Raw genomic sequence first — 22,610 nt, 5'->3', positions numbered from 1 at the left:
ACATTCTGGCTGACATCGAATGATTAACGGTATACTGTCACCTGTTCCAATTTTGCCACAGTTACCATGGAAAGAGGAAATCACAGATTTTAAGCGGATGGCCACTTTTTAAAAACAGCGCCCTCACATGGGCATTTTGAATACCAAGGAACGCCCCTTTGACGATATATTAGCATATTTAGATTACAGGTGACTGTATACCTTAAAGCTTTCTGAGGAGATGTAACTTTGTTGGGCTTTTTTACGGTGTGATCTGTGTTCACATCAAAGCAAAGCTGTTCATCACGATAAGATCCCAAATGTGTAAAAAATTAACTACAGCAGGTTCACTGTTAACTGTCATGGAAGTAAAATTGTCACTTAGTTTGTGATCTCCTTTAAAATTTCAGTGAGATATCTTTAAATGTCATGGACATTTTTAAGAAGTTTACTGATATGAGGACAGGCATATGGGAGAATTCATATATCTGGTTTGAATTAGTTAAAGAGTTGACAATATCAAAAACAAGGTAGTAGCTGTGCAATTGTACCTTGTGGATTGAAAATTGATCATGCTTTGTACTAAAAATATTTGTGTTGTGAACCATGATAGTGATAGTGACATATGAATATGGTAGGATAGTGACATGCTAGTCAGTTTGACAGGTTTTGAATATCTGATTTTATTTCGTTGAAAAGTTTGTAATTCTTACAGGGACAGTAGAAAACTAAATGCATAGTCATTGACCTTACAGAAACATACTATAGGCATAATTTATTGATTGCCATTGCCCAATTGTATCAGAATCAGTAAGGAAAGGTAGATCTTTACATGTATTTAAATGGTCTTTGTATGTGTACTTTGTGCTGTAAGACAAAATAAATATTGCCTTAAATGTTAGAGGGCGCCCCTCAAATGAAAACTTATGACAACATGCATAGTATAAGTCAATGTAGCTTGTTCATTATTGAAGTTGTAAAACCTTTTATTTTTTTCAATGAAACACAATAAGAGATGGTTTCTCATTAAAAAACTTGATAGAGTATGAATACTATTTTGCAATTATTAACAAATGATTAAGTAATTTGTTTCTGTTTAGAGGAAGGACACCAATAAGGACATCTCAACAAGATAGTACGATTGTTTCATTTGTTTTTGCAAATAGAACTTTTAAAAGGTAGTCCAAAAATGTCTGGCTTTGCTATATTCCTAGAATAAATATTCTTTAGTCTCTTCATGCTTACAATGCTGACAGTAAGCAGTCTTTAACTTTACTATTCATCAAAAAGAAATTTGTTGCTAATTGGAGTATCTGTACTTTCATTTCTTTTGTAAGTTTCTCTGTTTTTGTCTGATCAATATTGTGGGCATAGTTTATTTTGAATATATTCTTTCCAAAGAAGGTGGTTGAAAGTTTAATTTTTAAACATTTTGTAGATTCTGAATTGCTTTGTGTTGCCTGTTCAAACAAGATCTCTTTCAAGGTATTCTTGTGTTTTTTATTAGTTGCTTGCCTTTGGGATGGCTTGAGTTAATTTCTTCAAATTGATCCTAAATTATGAATATTGTATTTTGGGGGTAATAGTTGTCACATATGGTAAAAAACTTCTTGTGTGAAACTGCATGTCTGATAGCACTGCTGTCTCCCTATTTTACTATTTGAAATAATGAAGTTAAAAGTGCACTACACAGTAAGGCTTGTTTGGAGTCTATCTCTGTTACAGTTTTTTTATAATAATACAATGCTAAGAGTGATTTTTGTGAATTTGCTGAATTTCAAAGATGTTTCAAACTTTTTATATGATGAGCAATAAGAAGTTATAAATAGTTAACATTTCAATAACATCTTGCAATTAATTAATTGCTACCATCTCTTTAGCAATTATGGCACCACCGCCAACTGGACTGATCTAATTAGAACATGTAAACACATTGTGGTAGACTCAGTGATGAAGCCATACAGCTATTGCAAACTTACTGACTCATTGAGCCAAGTAGGTAAAAGATTTCACACTACAAATACCGTTAGTTGCAAATCATAGACAAACAGAGCATTATACTCTGGCAAGTATAGGGCATTGTAGAGCTATGAGGCACAAGGACTTCTGTTTGTTGTAAGTCCAAAAGGCTCTTGATATACCGTAATACTTCTTGTTGTACTTTGTATAAAAGTTTACATGGTTAGTTTCCAAATTAAAACAGGGTTTCCTTGGTCATTTCCATTTGTGTCATTGCAAATGCTGTCGGTGATTTTTGGGTCTGACACCTAAATATTGTCTAGTATTACCACTGCGTGTATCATCTTTGTATCTAGTGTGGAGATGTGTCATGTGATCAAGAGCTGCCATTGTTCAGAGGACCGTGCTAGTTCCAAGTATAGCATCCAGGTAAAGCTGGAAAGAGAGAAAATTGTTATGAGTATAGTACTTCATGGATAACAGGCATGCAGTATATCTAAAGTGTTGAATTTTTACAATTTGATTTCAAATAGTCTGTGAGTATACTAGGAATGTCATCTTGGTAGATTTTTTTACTACATTTTATGTGATTTGCATTGAACTGTTGGCAATACAGGAACTAGACAAACTGTTGAAGGTGAGTAGTTCCCACACTGCCAATGGTAATATCAGTCGATCACAAAGAAATTAACTTGGTGAAAGTTGAAATATTGTTTGGAAGGAAGTCAGACAAAACACCACCATGATACAGAACTGCAATAACAATGTTTACAAATGCATCCTGCCTGGATGATAGTTTAATGGTGGGATCTGTGTGGATGTATGGTGTTTATTGACTATATGTGACCTACTTCCAGACAATGTTTCAGCTTTCACAGAGTTGATTTCTTTGCTATTGACAGATATTACTGGCTACACTTTAATTACGTCTGATAGTGTTGGCAGTTCCTCAATGTCTACTTCCCAAATTTATGACAATTTTTTCTGAAGTAGTTATGATAGCAGAAAAGCTTACGAAGTTAGGCTTGAAATGACCGTTCATGAACTCAAGATTTCAGTCATGACAATAACAAGGAAATTTCTTGGATCATCTTATGTTTCTGCAATTTGTCAATTTTAATTATGTGGAAAAATACAAGATTTCCAACTTTCACAACTAGTAGAGACATATCTTGGCCTTGACAGATATATAAAATAGCCCGGCAGGTATGAAATAATTACAATACACGATATTAAGTCATACCAGGAGAGAAGATATATTTCAGCAGCTACATTGACGCACAAATCAAATTTATTAGTAATAATTGGTAACTATTCTCAGTTGATTTCTTGGAAAGAAATGTTCCTCTAAAAAACCTACAAATAAGAAGTGATCCTTATCACAGTCTCAATTTTGTATGATATGAACAAAACTGGTACAAGCACTTCTTACCAGGTTCCTCATGTGGATGATGGATAATGAAAACAAGCACATGCATGGCAAATTAAACTCATTCCAATTGACCTTCAACTGGCATCCATAAACAAATGTTCGAGAGAGCAAAAATCTGATATTAAATATTGTGATATGAACTTCTCCAACTCAAATGCAATTTTCATTTGCAAATACTGTCACTTGATTGGTGTATAAAGTCACTACATATATCTCCCATCCATGATTTAGAAAGACTTTTACCTTATAACATTAAAGTATAGCTTTTCCTACATTCCTTCTTATTTTATGATACTGTATACAACAATTGAAAAACAACAGGAACAATACAGATCGAGTGACTTATTAGTGCTATTAATTTCAGGTAGGATACTGGACAGAAAGATCTGTCGCTCAAGGACACTCCCTATACTCTCCTCTTCTCCTGAGGGGGAGCATAGAAGAGAGCATAGAGAGTGCCCAGGGGCGACGGATCTTCCAGTTTAGTAGGATACCAGCTATAAAATACTCACTCTCCAAGTCTGGTAAATGAATCTCAAATGATGGTTGGTTACATGGATGATGAGTCCCGTCTGGTATAATAATAATGATGTCGCTGCGGAGTCTTCCTGAAATTCCTATCAATAAAGAAGAAGAAATTACAGGATTGGAAGACTTACATAGTCCAGTCGATTTACCAGTTAATGTAGGGCTAATTCTAACAGAAATTAATTCCTCACTATAATGCCTGTTGGAAAGGTCCTACAAATTACATTATCTAAGAAACTTTGAAGTGCAAATAGCTTTAATTTGCATATATTCAAATAAGATATACATTGCCTGCAAGTTGACTGCTACACTCCTGTTTGGCCAAGTCGGCAAGTACCTTATTTTTTATCACTTTGTTCAACAAACTTTTGCATCGGTACACTGATGAATACTGTGAAGTGTATCACAGTGTTACCTTTCTTTTTTTTCCAATTGCATTTAATCACTTAAACTAACAACAATCTTTAAAACCTAATGTTTGGGCTAATCTGACTCTGGAGAAAGTTGGAAAAGTAAAACCTAGCTGCGCAGTGGATATCAACAAGGTCAGTTACCTTCCGCATTCGCATGGTTGACATTAAACAGGCACATATAAAGGAACAACGTCTCTTGACACTACTCTTTTGTTTAACTATCAGTTGTGTTAGTCTGCTTCCCAAAATATGCTGCATGCAGAATCATGGTTTGTTATAGTGTTACTCGATTCGATTATGGTACTGACCAAAAATTACCGGTACATCAATTTTTTCCAGGTATTACATATTCAAAACAAGTGGAAGCCTAGCTTCAGCAGTTCAAAAGAAGATTATGTTATGTAAAAGAAACTGTCAAAATGATATATGTTCAAAAATCTACTTTTTCCTTCTAAGACTTTTATAAACACTGAGCAGTAGTCCCCACATAATAACATGAAATAAAAGGGCACTTGCAGACGGACGAGTCAAAAATGTAGCAGTCATGTACACATATCAGAAAAATATGGCACACATGGGGGACCTGTTACTTCCCAGACTAATCAGCACCTGTACAGCTGACACACTTTTGGATAATAGTGCAATTTTTCTTTTCTATCATGGTTGAGAAAAATATGCCATTAAAATTATCTTTGAAGCTGTTTATTTCAATGAAGCATACCAGCATTCTAAATAAACAAGATAAGCCAGCACTTTCATTCAAAGTTAGCTGAATGTAACCTGACGTCATCTTACATCACAGTGCAAATTTAACAGAGAAAAGAGAAATTTAACTTCCAAAATAAAGCACTTTTGATTGCAAGTTCTTTGAAGACGTGGCTAGTAAATCCATTGCTAGAAAGTATATTTCTATGTCATGAGCCTATATAATTACAGTGCAGAGTCCCTGCTGAAACAATGTTGCTCCTCCATTTAAATTCGATACACTTATTTCAGTAATAGCACAAACGATACTGTGGGCCATTCACATTAAAATAGGAAAGATGGATGTATTATTGTAGGGAAAATTTGAATGGCCATATAGTGTCATCTCAGCATTAAATACCAATTCCACATATTTTCATCTATGATAAAAGATTTCAATTTTTTCCATTTTTTGAAAATACACATAAAACTTTACTATCATAATAATGAAATCATTTTAATATGAGCCCTATGTCAAATTTCATTTTTGAAAATGCAAATACTATAATCGTGGGTTATGAAGAAATGAACAACAGCAACAACAAATTTTACATCAAATATTAATGCAGGAATTCCGACAAAAAAATATCCATTTTATGCTGCCCATACCGTTCTGTTCCATTCCATTCTGTTCCATCGATTAGTGTAAGCTGGATGTGAGTACACTTTGCCACCGATGGAGTGTAACCGCAGCAAGATCAAGATGTAAAGTTTCAGTTGATGTTTGCTTTCTACTATCTGGGATTGTTGTCATACCCAAAATGTAGTCCATTGCACCGTTAATCAACCCAAGCCATACTAAAGCGTTCCATTCACAATAAAGACAAATGTGAACTTGGCTAACTTCGCTAAATAAAGGGTCAGGCTATAAGAGTGTTCCATATAATAAATGTACTGGTACATTGTAACATCACTGGTACAGCACACAAACAGTCCAATTCCAACATGTATAAGTAATCAATTCATGATCAATTCAAAATTTAATGTACCTTCTCCATTAATCTTTCGAGTCCTGTAATCTTTTCCCACCAAATTTCAGTGCAACATTTTACCAATTTGCATGAATTTTTCTGTGACTCTTTTTATAATTTTAGAGCAAATGGACATCACATTTCATTGGCTACAGTTTTTCATTAAAATTTTGGCAAACAATCTGAAAAAAATTGACTGGGTATAATTTATAAAGGCAACAAAAGTTGACTTTGGTGCTAAAAGTATAAATGATAAGTAATTATCATGACCATGGATTTTCATGTTTAAAAGTACGGTACACTACCGTACATCTGATCCCCCACTGGCACCATAGGAAACCACATTCAAATCCAAGGCATCAGCCAGAACAGCTGACCTATTAGAGAGAGGTTTACAACCACCTTTTGTAATAGATTGCAGCATTATATTTAAAAATACCGTCAATGACGCTGTACCTTCTCTAATGTGTGGCCAGGTCAGGTAATTGGTTGTTGGCATGGAGTTGTTGGTAAATAGTTGATGATGTAGGGGCATGAGGTGGGATATGGACCCAAAGAACCCAAAAGATGATTAAATACATCAATCAAAAAAATTCTAAGCTACAGTATAAACTGCCTAAAGATAGATAGTTCGATGTGGAAAAAAGTTAAACAATTCAGAAATAAGAATTAACAGTCCAAAATAGTAATGACGCACTTCCTTACTGACCTGAGTGCATGTGAAATACACAACCTGGCATCTGTAAATTAAATGTATACCAAGTGATCATTTCCAGTCACTTTTAACTGTTTTTAATGGATTTTCCAAAGAGTCCTGTGGAAATGAAAAACGCCTATCTGGTCTTGTGTTTGTATAACCTCATGGCTGATAATTGTCATAGTATTGAAAAAAATTGAAAGTGAAGAAATTACTGTTTTTAATAGGCATATTTTCCTTGAAATACATGACCGTGTAAAGAATATATGCTAAAGTGTTTAAGAGTAAATTTCTTTTCAAAAAATATTTAATTTGTGACCAAAGGATTTTTATTCTTTGAGTTTACAAATTCAAACATTGCAATTTGTTCAATCATCTTGTGCAGTGCAAAATTTATAAAATGACTGAAAAACAAAAAAAATTGGCAGAATTACAGTCTTTGTGATGTAAAATTATGGGTTGACATCACGATAACTGTAATCTGTTTGAAGTACTAATATACTATAATTTAAAAAAGAAAATTCATGCAGAACGGTAAAATATATTGTCAGCAATGTAGTGTTAATTTTGACTTTACATCAAAATATGCCTTTGCTGGATACCAAATATATAGGGCGAAATATCAGCCATGTTCAGCAAAATCCACACAACAGCATCGATCCTTTTCTAATTTGATTTGATTTGCTTATGTTATCCTTGTATGACAGTCAGTACAATATGGAACTTGAACACAACACAGTGAATAAGTATGCTGTAAATGAAATGGTGTGGCTGCATCCACATGCAGCAATAGGAGTGCCTTTGTCTCTCACCCCTCATTTCCAACCTGTCCCATCCCTGAAAAAATAGTTTGGTCTTATATTTATAATGTTAATAATTTCTGTATTTGTTAAAATGTGCGCATCTCAAAAACTTTTGATCATAAACATTTTCATTGTTTTTTATAGCTGACCAATCAGTTAACCTGTTTATTTTGAATATTTGCGCATTTTTCCTCAGTATTTGACATTTTCTGAATACCTTCTTATTCAGTTTGTCATTTTCTAAAAGTTTAAATGCTCCATTGTGTGGTCAAGCTTTCCACAAGCATCAAATGTGGTACTTCATATAGGAGGGTCTGCCTCTAGAGGGCGGGCATCATGAACACTCCTGTGTTTGTTGGTTAATTCCTCCACGTAAACTTTCTTACATAACTTTGATTGTACTGGAAACATTGAACATGGCCGACGTCCGATTTTCCTGTCTAAAACTTTCACTCATTTTCGTTCATATGACTCTGAAACTCCAGGAAACGATTGGGAAGAAAGGGTTATCTTGAAATATTGAGGTACTGCCGATATTTTGCAAAATAATGAGAAAAAATGCAAGGAAAATGCCGACAGGCTTACACAATGACAGTTTTCAGACTCGGAGGCATATGATCATCTCTGCAGATTATGCAACAGGCCCAGATCACGTGAGGCCATGAGGGGATATCCACGCAACTCAGTACCAAACACTAGCGCTCACAGAGTGAGCAACACAAAGTGAGTACCCCTAACGTCAGCTCAGTAGTCTGTAATAGATTGTAGTCAACTAAGAAACCTTGGAGAAAGGCTTAACACTGTGGCTATGCCGCTAAGTCCCTTTTGATTTTTGTCATAGCTTAAAATCGTTCTCCCACACCTCAACCTGAGCCATGAACACCCCCACCAGTTTATGATATGACCCATCACAATGGCATGACGTCAACGGATCTTGACAGACGGAAGTCTTGACAGACGGAAGTTCTTGACAGCAGCATATTGGTTTTCAACTCTAATACCTTCTCTGTCTATAAATAGACACGAGAAGGTAAAAATGCAATGTGATTGGCTCCTGCAAAGGTGAGATTTTGACTGCAATCTTCAAGCAGTTGGTCAGATGTATAGTAAAATTAAGGTAACTATCGTTGACAAGAATAGCAGAAAGAAGCAATGGTTGACATGTCCACATCTCTACATATGATTTTAACCAGATTGCTCAAGAATAACAGATACATGTAACAATTATAGTCATTGATGAATTCGCTAGATTGATTTCAACCCTAGGTTTCCTCAGTTTTACGTACCTATACCTGAAGAATATGAAAATGCCCAGTACCACAATTCCAATGGCAAGGAGGAGGATTCCAATTATTACAGCTGTTCTAACCTCACATTGCCTACAATATTTGATATTTGTGTCGCATCCAGTATTTTCTTTGATGTTAGGGACGGACCATTAGATCTTGGGAGGGGGGGGTGGTCAAAAACAGAAAAAAAAAATTTCAGAGCAGAAAGTTAGGAAAAAAAAAATCTTCAAACTAGTTTGCAAAATAAAAAAAAAATAAATAAGAAGACAAAGGCGTAAAAAAAAAATCTGCAAAAGTCTTTAAAATTTTGAATTTTTTTTAGATTTTACCGACAGTAAGCAACTTTCTGTATTTTTAATACATCCTCCCGGCACATTTTATGAAATTATAGAGCCTGTTTTCTACTTGTTTCCTGCGTACAAACCAAGCAGCTACACTAGGTAAAACATTGAAACTATGGTATGGTTGTCAAGACAGAAAGTTGTATTTGCCTTTTAAGATCAAGGTAAACAGATGCAGGCCACATCAGTTTCATTTTTTTCACAGCATTTTATTACAATGATGAATGCAAGAATGGGTGAACAAGTAGAAACACGTCAATAATGATAAAACAACATATCAAGTCATTATGTATTATTTTGCTTTTAAAAAGGCATTTTCAATTTTTTTTCTCAAAAACAGCCTCAAATAACAACAGCAACACATGTTTTAACATTCAACAATACACTACGTAGCATGCCATCTATCCAACAAATCCCAACACAAAAACACATAAAAGGGTTGAACTTTGAAAGTTTCTCGATAGCAAATACTGAATAAATCTGCATGGTTAATCGTTTTTGTGTAGCAAGTTTCAAAGAAATTGGAGAAGCCCTTTCAGAGAATACAGATTTTTTGACCATGAATGGCATAAATTGCCCAAAAAGACAAATATTGAAATTTCAACACATCTATACACATCCAATCAATTTGGACATGCTGCTACAGAGAAATAGATGTTTTGATCAAAAAAGGGCAACAATTGCTCTAAAAACACAAATATGCAATTTCACTATATTATTTAGCTTATTTTAGCTTCTCAGCTTGTCAAAATCAATTGTAAATCATGAGATATGCATGATGTTTGGTGGGGTGAATGTAGGCATTTCACCACGCAGTAGAAAGGGAAGCCAGGAAACCAAAATAGTCAATTTTCAAAACTATATGAAGCTACTGAGGAGCAAGAAGACCATGTTTCAGAGGAAGATGTGTAATCCGAAAAAAATGCTCCCAAAGTGCACCAAATAACACCATTTTTATCTCTATTTTTCAAAAGCTCCAACAGCAGGAGGGGGGACACCCCCCTCCTGACCTCCCCCCGCAAAAATACTCCCCAAGTGCCACCAAATAACACCATTTTAATCTCTATAAAAGCTCAAACGGCAGGAGGGGGACACCCCCTCCTGACCACCCCCCACAAAAATACTCCCCAAGTGCCACCAAATAACACCATTTTAATCTCTATTTTTCAAAAGCTCCAACAGCAGGAGGGGGACACCCCCTCCTGACCTCCCCCGGCAAAAATACTCCCCAAGTGCCACCAAATAACACCATTTTAATCTCTATTTTTCAAAAGCTTCAACGCAGGAGGGGGACAACCCCCTCCTGACCACCCCCCGCAAAAATACTCCCCAAGTGCCACCAAATAACACCATTTTAATCTCTACTTTTCAAAAGCTCCAACGCAGGAGGGGGGACACCCCCCTCCTGACCTCCCCCGGCAAAAATACTCCCCAAGTGCCACCAAATAACACCATTTTAATCTCTACTTTTCAAAAGCTCCAACGGCAGGAGGGGGACACCCCCTCCTGACCTCCCCCCGCAAAAATACTCCCCAAGTGCCACCAAATAACACCATTTTAATCTCTATTTTTCAAAACCTCCAAGCAGCAGGGGGACACCCCTCTCCTGACCTCTTCCCAGTGACCGCTTGCGTGGCCGCTTGTGGTGCTTGGCACCACATGTTTGCCCTCTTTATCTTCAGACAGCGACGAACGAAAAAAAAAATTATAAATCTGAAAATTTACTCTGAAAAAAAAATTTGCACAGCTAATCTCAATTGGAAAAAAAAAAATTTCAGAAATTTACAATAGTAAAAAAAAAATTTTCACAATTTCATTGTGACCACCCCCCCTCCAAGATCTAATGGTCCATCCCTAGCGATGTGAATGTAAATGATAGCGCTATGGTAGGTGCACTGGTCTCTTTTGGCTCCATACTTGGGGAACTAAATGTCACAGAGGAATTAATTTTAAACTGTTGAATCAATTGATATGATATTAGTTTTAAATCCTGTATTCTTCACTTAAGAAACAGACTTTGTAAGTGCTTTTCTGTAATGTTCAATGCAATGCTCAACTTTTTCTTTGAAATATTGGGTAAATTTTTTTTTGACACAGTACATCTGTTTTATTTGTATAATCATCTTTATTCACACTTTGCAATTCTGTGTTTTCCATGAAGTTTGAAATCCATTGAAACAATTTTACTTTCTCTGTTCTCTGATCAGGAATATACTTTTTTAAAATTCTGTTATTCACACTTTGAATCTTGTATATGTGAAGTCACTGTGTGCTAAGTCTTTAATCAAATATACTCAAAGTGTTCTGATGAAATCTTGATGTGTATCAATCAAATGACATCCATCAATTACAAACATTTCACTCTTAAATGTAATGTTTGAGCAACTGCTGATAAACATCAATGGCAATGTGTAAACATTTTAGATGTAGTTTAACTTTGGAGTGAAGCTAAAGGGGGGTTTACACGTGTGAGTTAAGTCCGGAGTTGACACCGGAATAAATTTAAACCTGTGTCAGTTGGACGTGTGAACGACAACACCGAACTAACAAAGAACTAAATTAATTCGGTGTCGGAGGGCTGGTCCAGGTTCGGTGCTCCGTACTAAACAATAGCCTATTTACACGTGACCAGAACACCGAACTAAACGCCGAACTATATCCTGTCTTCGGGCTTGCAGTCATTACCACAATGGACGGTGTTCAAGTAAGAAGTTTTCACGACATGCACGATCGCGGCTACTCATGTCAATCTGGGGAGACGAAAACGTCATCGTATGATGGACGGCACGTCGAGGGATCGGCAAGTGTATGAAGTCGTCGCTGCCAAGGCCAGGGAGAAGGGACTCGAGAGGACAGCGGAACAATGCCACAACAAAATCAAACGGTTGCGAACTCAGTTCCGACAACAACAGTCGTAGTGGCAGAGCTAGAAAAACGATGCCATTTTACGATGAGTTGTAGGTAGTAAAGGGAAAGCAACTGGTAGTAAAGGGAAAGCAACTCCACACATCGTTCATATTTGGGTTGTTTGCGTTTTGTGTATGATATTGTGTATAATATAAGTGTATATCATGTTTGGCTGTTTTATGTGAAATGTTGCTAGGCCATGGTGAAACCTACCCGTAATCTACGTTCTTGTATTAATCCGCACTGGAGCGGAGAGACTACTGTGACACTGCGATCCTTTGGAGCTACGCTTCGAAAACAGAGTTTTCTTCATCAGTCGCTTACAATTCATTTTTGATTGGTGAGACGTGTTGAATGGTTGATTGTTTTTATTTGGTAATATGTTGTTCCACTTACGTTTGGTAGGGAAGCTAGAATGTCTACTGTTTGATCTTGTTGTGTTTGTGTAGGTTCGTGTGAACCTGAGTTTGAGCTATTGTAGTTTTTGTGAAGTCTGGCGCTTATAAGTGTGTCGCCTATATTTCTGTTCCTTCTATATGCGATTATTGGTTGGTTTTGGAACAGTTTTTTTAGTGTTTCATCTTTTTCAAGTTCACTCCAGTTTTCTGTCAGGGCTTGCTTGATTTTTGTCGTTTCGATGTACGGGCTATACGTTGTTATGAAGACTACTGTATTGTTGGTGGCGTTATTTCTTTCGCTTGACCCGAACTAAATTTATACCTTGTGTATGACGTGTAAATGTGAGATCGCTTAGATCGCTGATACGGAATATTTACAGAGCGACTAATCAGATTCCTCAGGTTTAAAAAAATACACGTGTAAACCCACCTTAAGTATAACAACTTTCCAGTAAGAAATTAGCATCTGGGATAAGATTACTTCTGAGTTGTGTACGTAAGGATTACACAAATGTCTATAAGGGGGTTTACATGTGTGAGTTAAATCCGGAGTTGACACCGGAATAAATTTAAACCTGTGTCAGTTGGACGTGTGAACAGACACCGAACTAACAAAGAACTAAAATTAATCCGGTGTCGGAGGGCTGGTTCAGGTTCGGTGCTCCGTACTAAACAATGGCCTCTTTACACGTGTGACCAGAACACCGAACTAAACGCCGAACTATATCCTGTCTTCGGGCTTGCGGTCATTACCACAATGGACGGTGTTCAAGTAAGAAGCTCTCGCGATCGCGGCAACAATTGGTCACAGGAAGAGATCAGGCTACTAATTTCATCTGGAGAGACGAAAACGTCATCCGTATGATGGACGGCACGTCGAGGGATCGGCAAGTGTATGAAGTCGTCGCTGCCAAGGCCAGGGAGAAGGGACTCGAGAGGACAGCGGAACAATGCCACAACAAAATCAAACGGTTGCGAGCTCAGTTCAGTCCGTGTCCGACAACAACCGTCGTAGTGGCAGAGCTAGACTTGGTTCAAGTCGGTGAATTTAAAAAAAAATAAAATCATTTACAATAGTTTATCTTGTGTCTCTCCTATTTCGTACAAACCTATTCGGAATTTGGTAGCCCAGGCGAGGTTTTCCCAGCCATTGAATGCATTACCTTTGAGTCTGCGCAGTGTAGTGAGTTAGTTTCTGCCGGATTCACCGATAGCGTTCACTCAAGTCACGCACGCGTTTCACATGAAAGCAAAATACAAGTCATTGCGTTCACTCAACTCAAACATTCACAAATCACAGACTTGGACCAAGTCTATGGCAGAGCTAGAAAAACGATGCCATTTTACGATGAGTTGGCAGACCCGAACTAAATTTATACCTTGTGTATGACGTGTAAACGTGAGATCGCTTAGATCGCTGATAAGGAATATTTACAGAGCGACTAATCAGATTCCCTCAGGTTAAAAAAATACACGTGTAAACCCACCTATTGACTTTAAGTACATTGGCAATGAAATTTATCTGTATGTTAACACTGTTTGGAAGTGAAATATACAATACACATGCACATACATGACACAGATGAGTGAGTGTTTGTGCATGTGTACTGTGTTCATTCCTTATTAAATTAAATTTGTGCATGCATATCAGTCATATAAGGCATGTACATGTATACATGAAAATTTGGGTGCATTGATACATGTTTTTTGATTGGACATTATAAAAAAGACAAACATAGCACACATAGTCTGTTAGACTTCCATAGTTGACATCACTTCTAAAGGGAACATCAAGTTGGAAGATCAGACTATATGTACATACAACTACATACATAGATGCAGCTCAACTGTTTGATTTTCAAACTTTTTTTGGAAGATTTGACATGGTATACCAATTCTCCAAACGGACATACAAGTGAAACGTCTTTTCTGTTCTGTATCAAGCAATTTGAGATAGTCAAAGTTCTTGGCTGTGCTCTATTTCATGGAAAGAGATTTTCCTGAGCACACTACATTGCAAACCAACAGCTAGGCAGGAAGGACATCTATCACAGGTGATATCAATCACAATCCAAACTTTGCTCATTTTCAAAATCAACAGTAAGAGAGCTTTTAACCAGGCTAGATATATGGATGACAGACAAACAAAACACTTAGGTGGCAAAATGGAACTCAGTTCACTTGACCTTGAACCCGTCCCCTGTATGGAAGTTTGGAAGTGCAAAAATTTGATAATAAGATTGTGATTTGAACTTTTCCAATACATGATCAGTTCCTGGAAAGGGTACTTTCAAGTTTAAACAGCATTTTGAACAACAAAAATTTCTCAGTAAAATCTGGACAATGATTGAGGATCATGAATAATTTTTTTTCCATGGCCTAACCATGGCATACAATATGTTCAAAGTTGCAGATGATAATCAAAATAAAAATACTCCCTAATGCAGTGAGTTTTGTTTGTCATGCACATGTTTTATTATCCACAGCCCCTTAGCAAATCATTATTATGAATTCAGACATCTTTGGGATCATCTCCTTATCATCTGTTACAGACCTCTTTCTGGATACAAACACGAGCCACTACATTTTTAACAGACAATTGAGTAAAATGTCATGTTTTGAGAAAATTCTACCTGAAATCTACCAGAATAGTGCCAGTTTTATGTAATTACCCTGATAAAATTGGTGTGGCGTTGACACTGGGCCCTTATATGCAGTTCCTCTGTAGACCGTGCTGTATGTTATAGCTTGTACAGTGACTTCGTAGCTGACACCATACTTCAAGTTCTTCAACTGACTATAAGTTGAGAATCCTGGCACTGAACTCTCAAACCAGTAATCTGAGACTGCAGTCTCCCTATAGGCCATTGTGTAGGCATCTACCTTGTTGTATTTGCGGGTTGGGGCAGCCCACAGTACTACCGCTGTGCTCGGTGACATGTAGACCACTTTAATGCTCCTTGGTACGCCTGGCGCTGAAGCACAAGTGATGAAACAGAGAAAGTAAAGGAAGAATGCAATATGCCATGGTGATGTGTTGTAATGAAGCTCTGGAGGCCGATTTGGCACCAGTCTGCCACCTTTAGGTACCGTTCAGTTTTACGGCCGGGGGGGGGGGGGGGGGGGCAAAATCCAGGGGGGGGGTCATCAAAATTTTGGAATCCGCAAAGGGGGGGTCATCGCTTTTTCACTGGTAGGAAAGGGGGGGTCACCACATTTTCAAAAACATGATACCAACAATAAAGTTCACTTTATGCCATTGCCATGATCGACCCTCTTTACCGGCGGGCCGCCTTCGGCGGCCCACTACAATAAATATACATTATGTATTACCCATGACCCTCTTAATGGGCAGACGCCTTTGGCGGCCTACTCCAATTAGGTTTACTTCATGCAATGGCCATGATCGACCCTCTTTACCGGCGGGCCGCCTGCGGCGGCCCACTGAAATAATTGACTTTATGTAATACCCCACGGCAATCTTAATGCCGTGCGCCTTCAGCGGCCCTGTCCAGTAAAGTCTACTTTATGCAATAGCCATGATCGACCCTCTTTACTGGCGGGCCACCTTTGGTGGCCCACTAGAATAAAGTTGACTTTACGTAATGGCCCATGACCCTCTTAACCGGAGGGCTGCCTTTGGCGAACCACTCCAATAAAGTTCACTTTATACAATGTCCATGGACATGAGTTGTCTATGGAAATGAAGTTAAAAATTGCCTTACAGTCGTCCTAATTAACAGACGTTTCAATGGATGTGGCTGAGAAGTTTGTGCACTGGCATCTCTGCTACACGAATAAAGTGCGCCGCGTACCGGAGTTCAAATCCAAACCATGCGGGTAAATTTGACATATGGGTTTTGGTTATTTTTAAGCGGGGGGGGGGGGGTCATCAATTTTTTTCGTCTGACAAAGGGGGGGGTCATCTTTTTTCACGAAAAATGCAGGGGGGGTCTATATTTTTTTGAACACCGGCGACAAGATTTTCCGGCCCCCCCCCCCCCCCCCGGCGTAAAACTGAACGCTCCCGTTAATGTCAAGGAGCAATATCATGTACAGATTACGTAGCATTTCCACTCACACAAACAAAAATATAATGATCCAATCTCAAGAAATATTAAATTTAAAGTGAATTAATTAATCTAAATTTTCACTTCAGATTTATGATCAAAAAGACTATTTGTGCAAATGCACTATGGACCAAGCATGCATTGTTTCTGCATTGTCACTGTTAGCACCTGTGTGTGATGGGTTGACATGAAGGACATCAAACTGAGAAATTCTGCATGATTGGGTAATTGATCATTCATTAACAATTAGCATTCACATTTAAAGTATACATTTTGGAAGTTACAGCCACTACATTACTGCCTGTGGTCCTATAGCTATAAGCTACAGCTACTTGTGTGCCACAGAACAGTAAGTATTGGTTCAAATATACAGGCATACTAGTATTAATTGGAACACATGTTCCAATGATGAGATCAAGCTGTTAAAAGATTATGTTTATGCATTATATCTATAGAGACCTAAAATCACATTATTTAGTGGGGTAAAATCACCTATATAAGTACAGTCTCACTCTGCTGTAAAATGACAAAGTCTGAAATTGTATTGCACTTAATTAGGACCAAAAAAAAATTGATATTTTCTCAATGTTCCATGTACTTTGTTGACGATACCTGGATCTTTATATGATGTTGCCTTTCTTACAAACTAGATGTATGAATGCAAATACTTGATATGATGAACACCATTATTGTAACACAAGTGCAAGGCAAGCCAGTCTGATGAATCACATGCAATCATACCTTTGGAGTCTGTGCTTTGATTAAGTGATATAGCCTCTCCTTCCCCATGCTCACCATATAAAGCTACCAAGGTCAGGCGGTAGTTCTTTGCTGCATCTACAGTAGGAGATAATCGTAACATGTGTGGCTTTACACATCATGAACTGTCTGTTTAGAAACTTCTAATATGTATCCAGGGCAAGATGAGTATTTGATGTGTTATAAATACTCCAACTTCTGATACATTCAGCAAAGAAAGAATTTAGTACACTGCTTCAATGGTTCAAGAGCAGCAACATGCACGCATCAATTTGTGGACCAATTGCTGCAGATGGTTGTTGGAACAGCTGATGGGTTCAAAGGTTGTATGAGACTACGGTATACACCCAATGCACACCCTGTATCCTAGGTATTTTGGTGATTGCTGAAAGTTGAAATGATTTGTTGTAATGTTCATTACAAAATTCAAATGTTGCAGTTATGTTGACATTATGCATCTGATATCGTACATGAAATACAATTGTTTGTAAACAAGAAAGTCAATTAGACACAGTTCTGATGACCCCTCCCTGTAAAATTTCTCTCTAATGGTATTCTTTGATCGAGAATTTTGTATACTGGAATGCCCAAGGTGAAACATATCACACATATTAGGAATAACTCTAAGGCAACAGTGACCATTTCACATCATTCTTACCTAGATTGGTCAAGTTGTATCTTGTTGGTGAAGGTGGCAATGTTATGTTTGGAGTTGCAGAAGGTACAACATACAGTCTATATCCATCTATCGCTGGTAAATCTGTGCTGTTCGGGGCTTTCCATTTCAGCGTCATCCTACTATCAGTCACATCCTTTGCTCTGAAATCTAGGGGAGCTCTGAGTAGCACTGAAACAGAAATTCAACTGAATGGTCTCAAAGTCACTGGATTGCCATAAAGGCCTATGTAAATCATAAATCAGATCAACTTGCTGTAGATTTACATTTGCGTTTTAACATACTGTGTACCTTTATATCCTGTATCCTTCCACAGAGATATGGGTCTGCCCCTGTCATTTAATGTCATTGACCCTAAACCTAGTGTACCGAAAGCACTGTCACAATAGCAACAGATTTCAACAGCAGCTACATGTACATGTATGGTCCCAGTATTTCAGGTTGACATGATTTGAAAATTTATGAAAGAAGTGTTGAGTTACGGGGTGTATTTTCTATCAGTTGTTGTAGAAATGAATGAATTGTTGTATTGATATTTAATATTCAAATCCATGTGTAATGAAAGGCTAAAAAGTGTCCAAGACAAAGTTGAGATGATTCTTCATCAAAATGCAAGAAAAGGAAAAGTGAAAAACTGAAGTGGTGTTGGGAAATGAGTGTAAAAACTTAATGACTAGACTACATGTATGTGACAACACTTCATTTTATTTGAAAATGATTGAAGAATTCGAACTTACAGCGTGGTGCAGTTGTTATAACTGAAGTGGTTGATGCGAGGACACCGGTAATAACAGGTGTCGTGTAATTTCCTACAATGAATGTTTGAAGACAAGAACAAGAAAAAGTTCCAATTGAAACTTAAATTATCAAATTCAAACATACATGAATTTCAAATGGTAGAAGTAATACATTGTACTGATGTATTTTCCTTTGGCCATGAATGCTTCATTTGAAACACAATAGAAATCAATGAGAGTAAATAAAAGCAGATATGTGCCAATGTGAAATAGTTACACTGCCGCTTAAAATCAAAAGCTTATAAAAGTACATTACCATTACAGAGAATTTATAAAAGTAATTTGAGTATTTGACAATAATTGGAACTTAACAACAATAGAGTTTCAAAGTCATACGGTATATGTTATCAATACCTGTGCAAATTTAAACAAACTACAAGGTGATAGGATTTGATAACATACTATCATGTTAAATAGCTGTTGTGTTAACTATTATATGAGGGCTTGAACGTATGCTAATCAGGCTACTGTCTTCACTCATCAAAATATTTTTCACAGTTGATACACACAAAGGTTAAGAAAATTTTACAAAAATGCTATCTCCTCTCTCAATCAAGCACAATTTTCTTAATCCTTTAAAATGGGAATTGAGAAAAAGGTGTCCTTAAAAGTACGTTTTCAGAATTTTTACAACTAGTCTAGGAATTTGTCTTTACATGGGAGACATGGTAGACTTCACAGGGGAATCTACGTTGGTACAAATCATGATGCATTACGGGAAATCTCTAGTACTGTGGAAGGCCTGTGCAATGACATGAACTAAGTCCAAAAGTTGTATTCATTATGAAAAAAAAATCTTTGCAAGTTTACCACAAACAAAATCCAACCACTATAGCCATAAAAAAAAAGAAATGATTCTGGTCAGGTCTTTCTTTAAACAAGCGACCTAGCGGCCGATATAGCTCCGCTGTGTTTATGAGAGAATAACTATTTTTGACACATGTTGATGAGGAAGGTGAAATCTTGATAGCTCAATGCAGTGGCCACAAAAAAGTGGCTAAAATAAGCTGCAAATATACACAATTGAAGATTTCTTTGAATATATCACATCATATCATCCCTAAGAACATGTCAACCAAAGCTATCTGATGAGTAATTTTTTGAGAATAAAATTTTCTGACCAAAATGGCAACAATTGCCCCAAAAATAAAAATTGCAGATTTCATCATAATTTCAAGAGATCAAATTTAGTTCATTAGTAACTTTTTTTGAAAACGCATTTTTTGACCAAAAATAGGAAGAATTGCCCCAAAAATTCAAAATTGCAGATTTCATCATTATTTCAATAAATATCATTAAGTCATCTATGGAACCTGTATACCAAATTTCAAAGCTATCAGATGAGTATTTTTGATATATTGAGACAAATTATTCTTTTGAGAACAAAATTTCTGACCAAAAATGGCAACATTGCCCCAAAATTACAAAATTGCAGATTTCATCATAATTTCAACAAATATCATTAAGGTCATCTGTAAAAACCTGTATACCAAATTACAAAGCTATCAGATGAGTAGTTTTGGAAATACACATTTTTTGACCAAAATGGCAAAAATTGCCCCAAAAATACAAAATTGCAGATTTCATCACAATTTCAATAAATATCATGTAGTTTGATCTGTAGGAACCTGTATACCAAATTTGCAAAGGTATCAGAAAAATAGTTTTGGAAATACACATTTTTTGACCAAAATGGCAAAAATTGCCCCAAAAATACAAAATTGCAGATTTCAGCACAATTTCAATAAATATCATGTAGTTTATCTGTAGGAACCTGTATACCAAATTTCAAAGCTATCAGAAAAATAGTTTTGGAAATACACATTTTTTGACCAAAAATGGCAAAAAGTGCCCCAAAATACAAAATTTCAGATTTCATCAGAAATTCAATATATATTACTCAGTTTATCTATAGAAATGTGTATACCAAATTTCAAAACTATAGACCAGTACTTTTTGAGAAATACATTTTTTGACCAAAATGGCAAAATTTGCCTTAAAAATGCAATTTGCATATTTCTGCACAATTTGAACAAATCTGAAATAGATCATCCCAGGGACATATGTACCAAATATCAAAGCTATCTGACTGGTAGTTTTGAAGAAGAAGATTTTTAAATATTTTTTTTACCAAAAATTACACAAGCGACCTAGCGGCCGATATAGCTCCGCTGTGTTTATGTAGAGAATAACTATTTTTGACACATGTTGATGAAGAAGGAGGAAATCTTTGATAGCTCAATGCAGTGGCCAGAAAAAAGTGGCTAAAATAAGCTGCAAAAATACACAATTGAAGATTTCATCATACTTTGAATATATCACATCGGATCATCCCTAGGAACATGTCAACCAAAGCTATCTGATGAGTAGTGTTTTGAGAATAAAATTTTCTGACCAAAAATGGCAACAATTGCCCCCCAAAATAAAATTGCAGATTTCATCATAATTTCAAAAGATCAAATTGAGTTCATCTATAGAAACCTGTATACCAAATTTCAAAGCTGTTAGACCAGTACTTTTTGAGAAACACATATTTTGACCAAAAATGGGAAAAATTGCCACAAAATTCAAAATTGCAGATTTCATCATTATTTCAATAAATATCATGTAGTTCATCTATGGAAACCTGTATACCAAATTTCAAAGCTATCAGATGAGCAGTTGTTGAAATACACATTTTTTGACCTAAAATTGCAAAAATTGCCCCAAAAATACAAAATTACAGATTTCAGGAGAAATTAAATATATATTACTTAGCTCATCTGTAGGAACCTGTATACCAAATTTCAAAGCTATCAGACCAGTACTTTTTGAGAAACACGTTTTTTGACCAAAAATAGCAAAAATTGCCCCAAAATTACAAAATCGCAGATTTCATCATAATTTCTACAAATATCATTAAGGTGATCTGTAGGAACCTGTATACTAAATTGCAAAGCTATCAGATGAGTACTTTTGGAAATACACATTTTTTGACCAAAAATGGCAAAAATTGCCCCAAAAATACAAATTGCAGATTTCATCATAATTTCAATACATATCATTTAGTTCATGTGTAGGAACCTCTATACCAAATTTCAAAGCTATCAGATGAGTAGTTTTGGCAATACACATTTTTTGACCAAAAATGGCAAAAATTGCCCAAAAATACAAAATTACAGATTTCATCAGAAATTCAATATATATTACTAAGTGCATCTATAGAAACCTGTATACCAAATTTCAAAACTATCAGACCAGTACTTTTTGAGAAATACATTTTTTGACCAAAAATGGCAAAATTGCCTTAAAAATGCAAATTTGCATATTTCTTCACAATTTGAACAAATCTTAAATAGATCATCCCTAGGGACATATGTACCAAATTTCAAAGCTATCTGACCGGTAGTTTTGAAGAAGAAGATTTTTAAAGATTTTTTTACCAAAAATGACAAAAATTGCCTTAAAAATACAAATATGCAAATTTCACCACGATTTGAAGAAATCTGACTGAAGTCACCATAAGTAAACTGCATATTAAATTTCAAAGCAATCGGACAAGCGGTTTGAGAAAAGAAGATTTTTTTACCAAAAACACCAAAAAATGCCCCAAAAATACAAATATGCAAATTTCACCACGATTTGAACAAACTTAAGTGAGGTCACCCCAAGTGAACCGCATATAAAATTTCAAAGCAATTGGACTTGCGGTTTCAGAGGAGAAGGCAATTGTTGACGGACGACGACGACGACGACGACGACGGACGACGGACGACGGACGACGGACGACGACGGAAAATCAACCTATTTGATAAGCTCCGCGTCGCTGACAGCGGAGCTAATTAAAGTGGCAGTTCACTGTTCATAA

At 36.4% G+C, this 22,610-nt stretch overlaps 1 protein-coding gene across 1 annotated transcript in view; it reads right to left on the bottom strand.

The window, feature by feature from the left end:
• Positions 1-637: 637 nt before the first annotated feature.
• Positions 638-22,610, bottom strand: part of LOC139134788 (putative receptor-type tyrosine-protein phosphatase mosPTP-1) — a 33,112-nt gene continuing 11,139 nt past the window's right edge. The window contains exons 2-7 of the mRNA XM_070701848.1: positions 18,704-18,775; positions 17,949-18,137; positions 17,273-17,368; positions 15,134-15,436; positions 3,883-3,987; positions 638-2,373 (exon numbers count right to left, since the gene is read on the bottom strand). Of these exons, the coding sequence (XP_070557949.1) occupies positions 2,345-2,373; positions 3,883-3,987; positions 15,134-15,436; positions 17,273-17,368; positions 17,949-18,137; positions 18,704-18,775 (794 nt within the window). The 3' untranslated portion in view covers positions 638-2,344. The remainder of the gene's footprint in view (positions 2,374-3,882; positions 3,988-15,133; positions 15,437-17,272; positions 17,369-17,948; positions 18,138-18,703; positions 18,776-22,610) is intronic.

The sequence above is a fragment of the Ptychodera flava genome, chromosome 6 (genome assembly GCF_041260155.1).
Source record: "Ptychodera flava strain L36383 chromosome 6, AS_Pfla_20210202, whole genome shotgun sequence".
Classification (NCBI taxonomy): Eukaryota; Metazoa; Hemichordata; class Enteropneusta; family Ptychoderidae; genus Ptychodera; species Ptychodera flava.
This window is presented reverse-complemented; position numbering and strand designations above follow the sequence as displayed.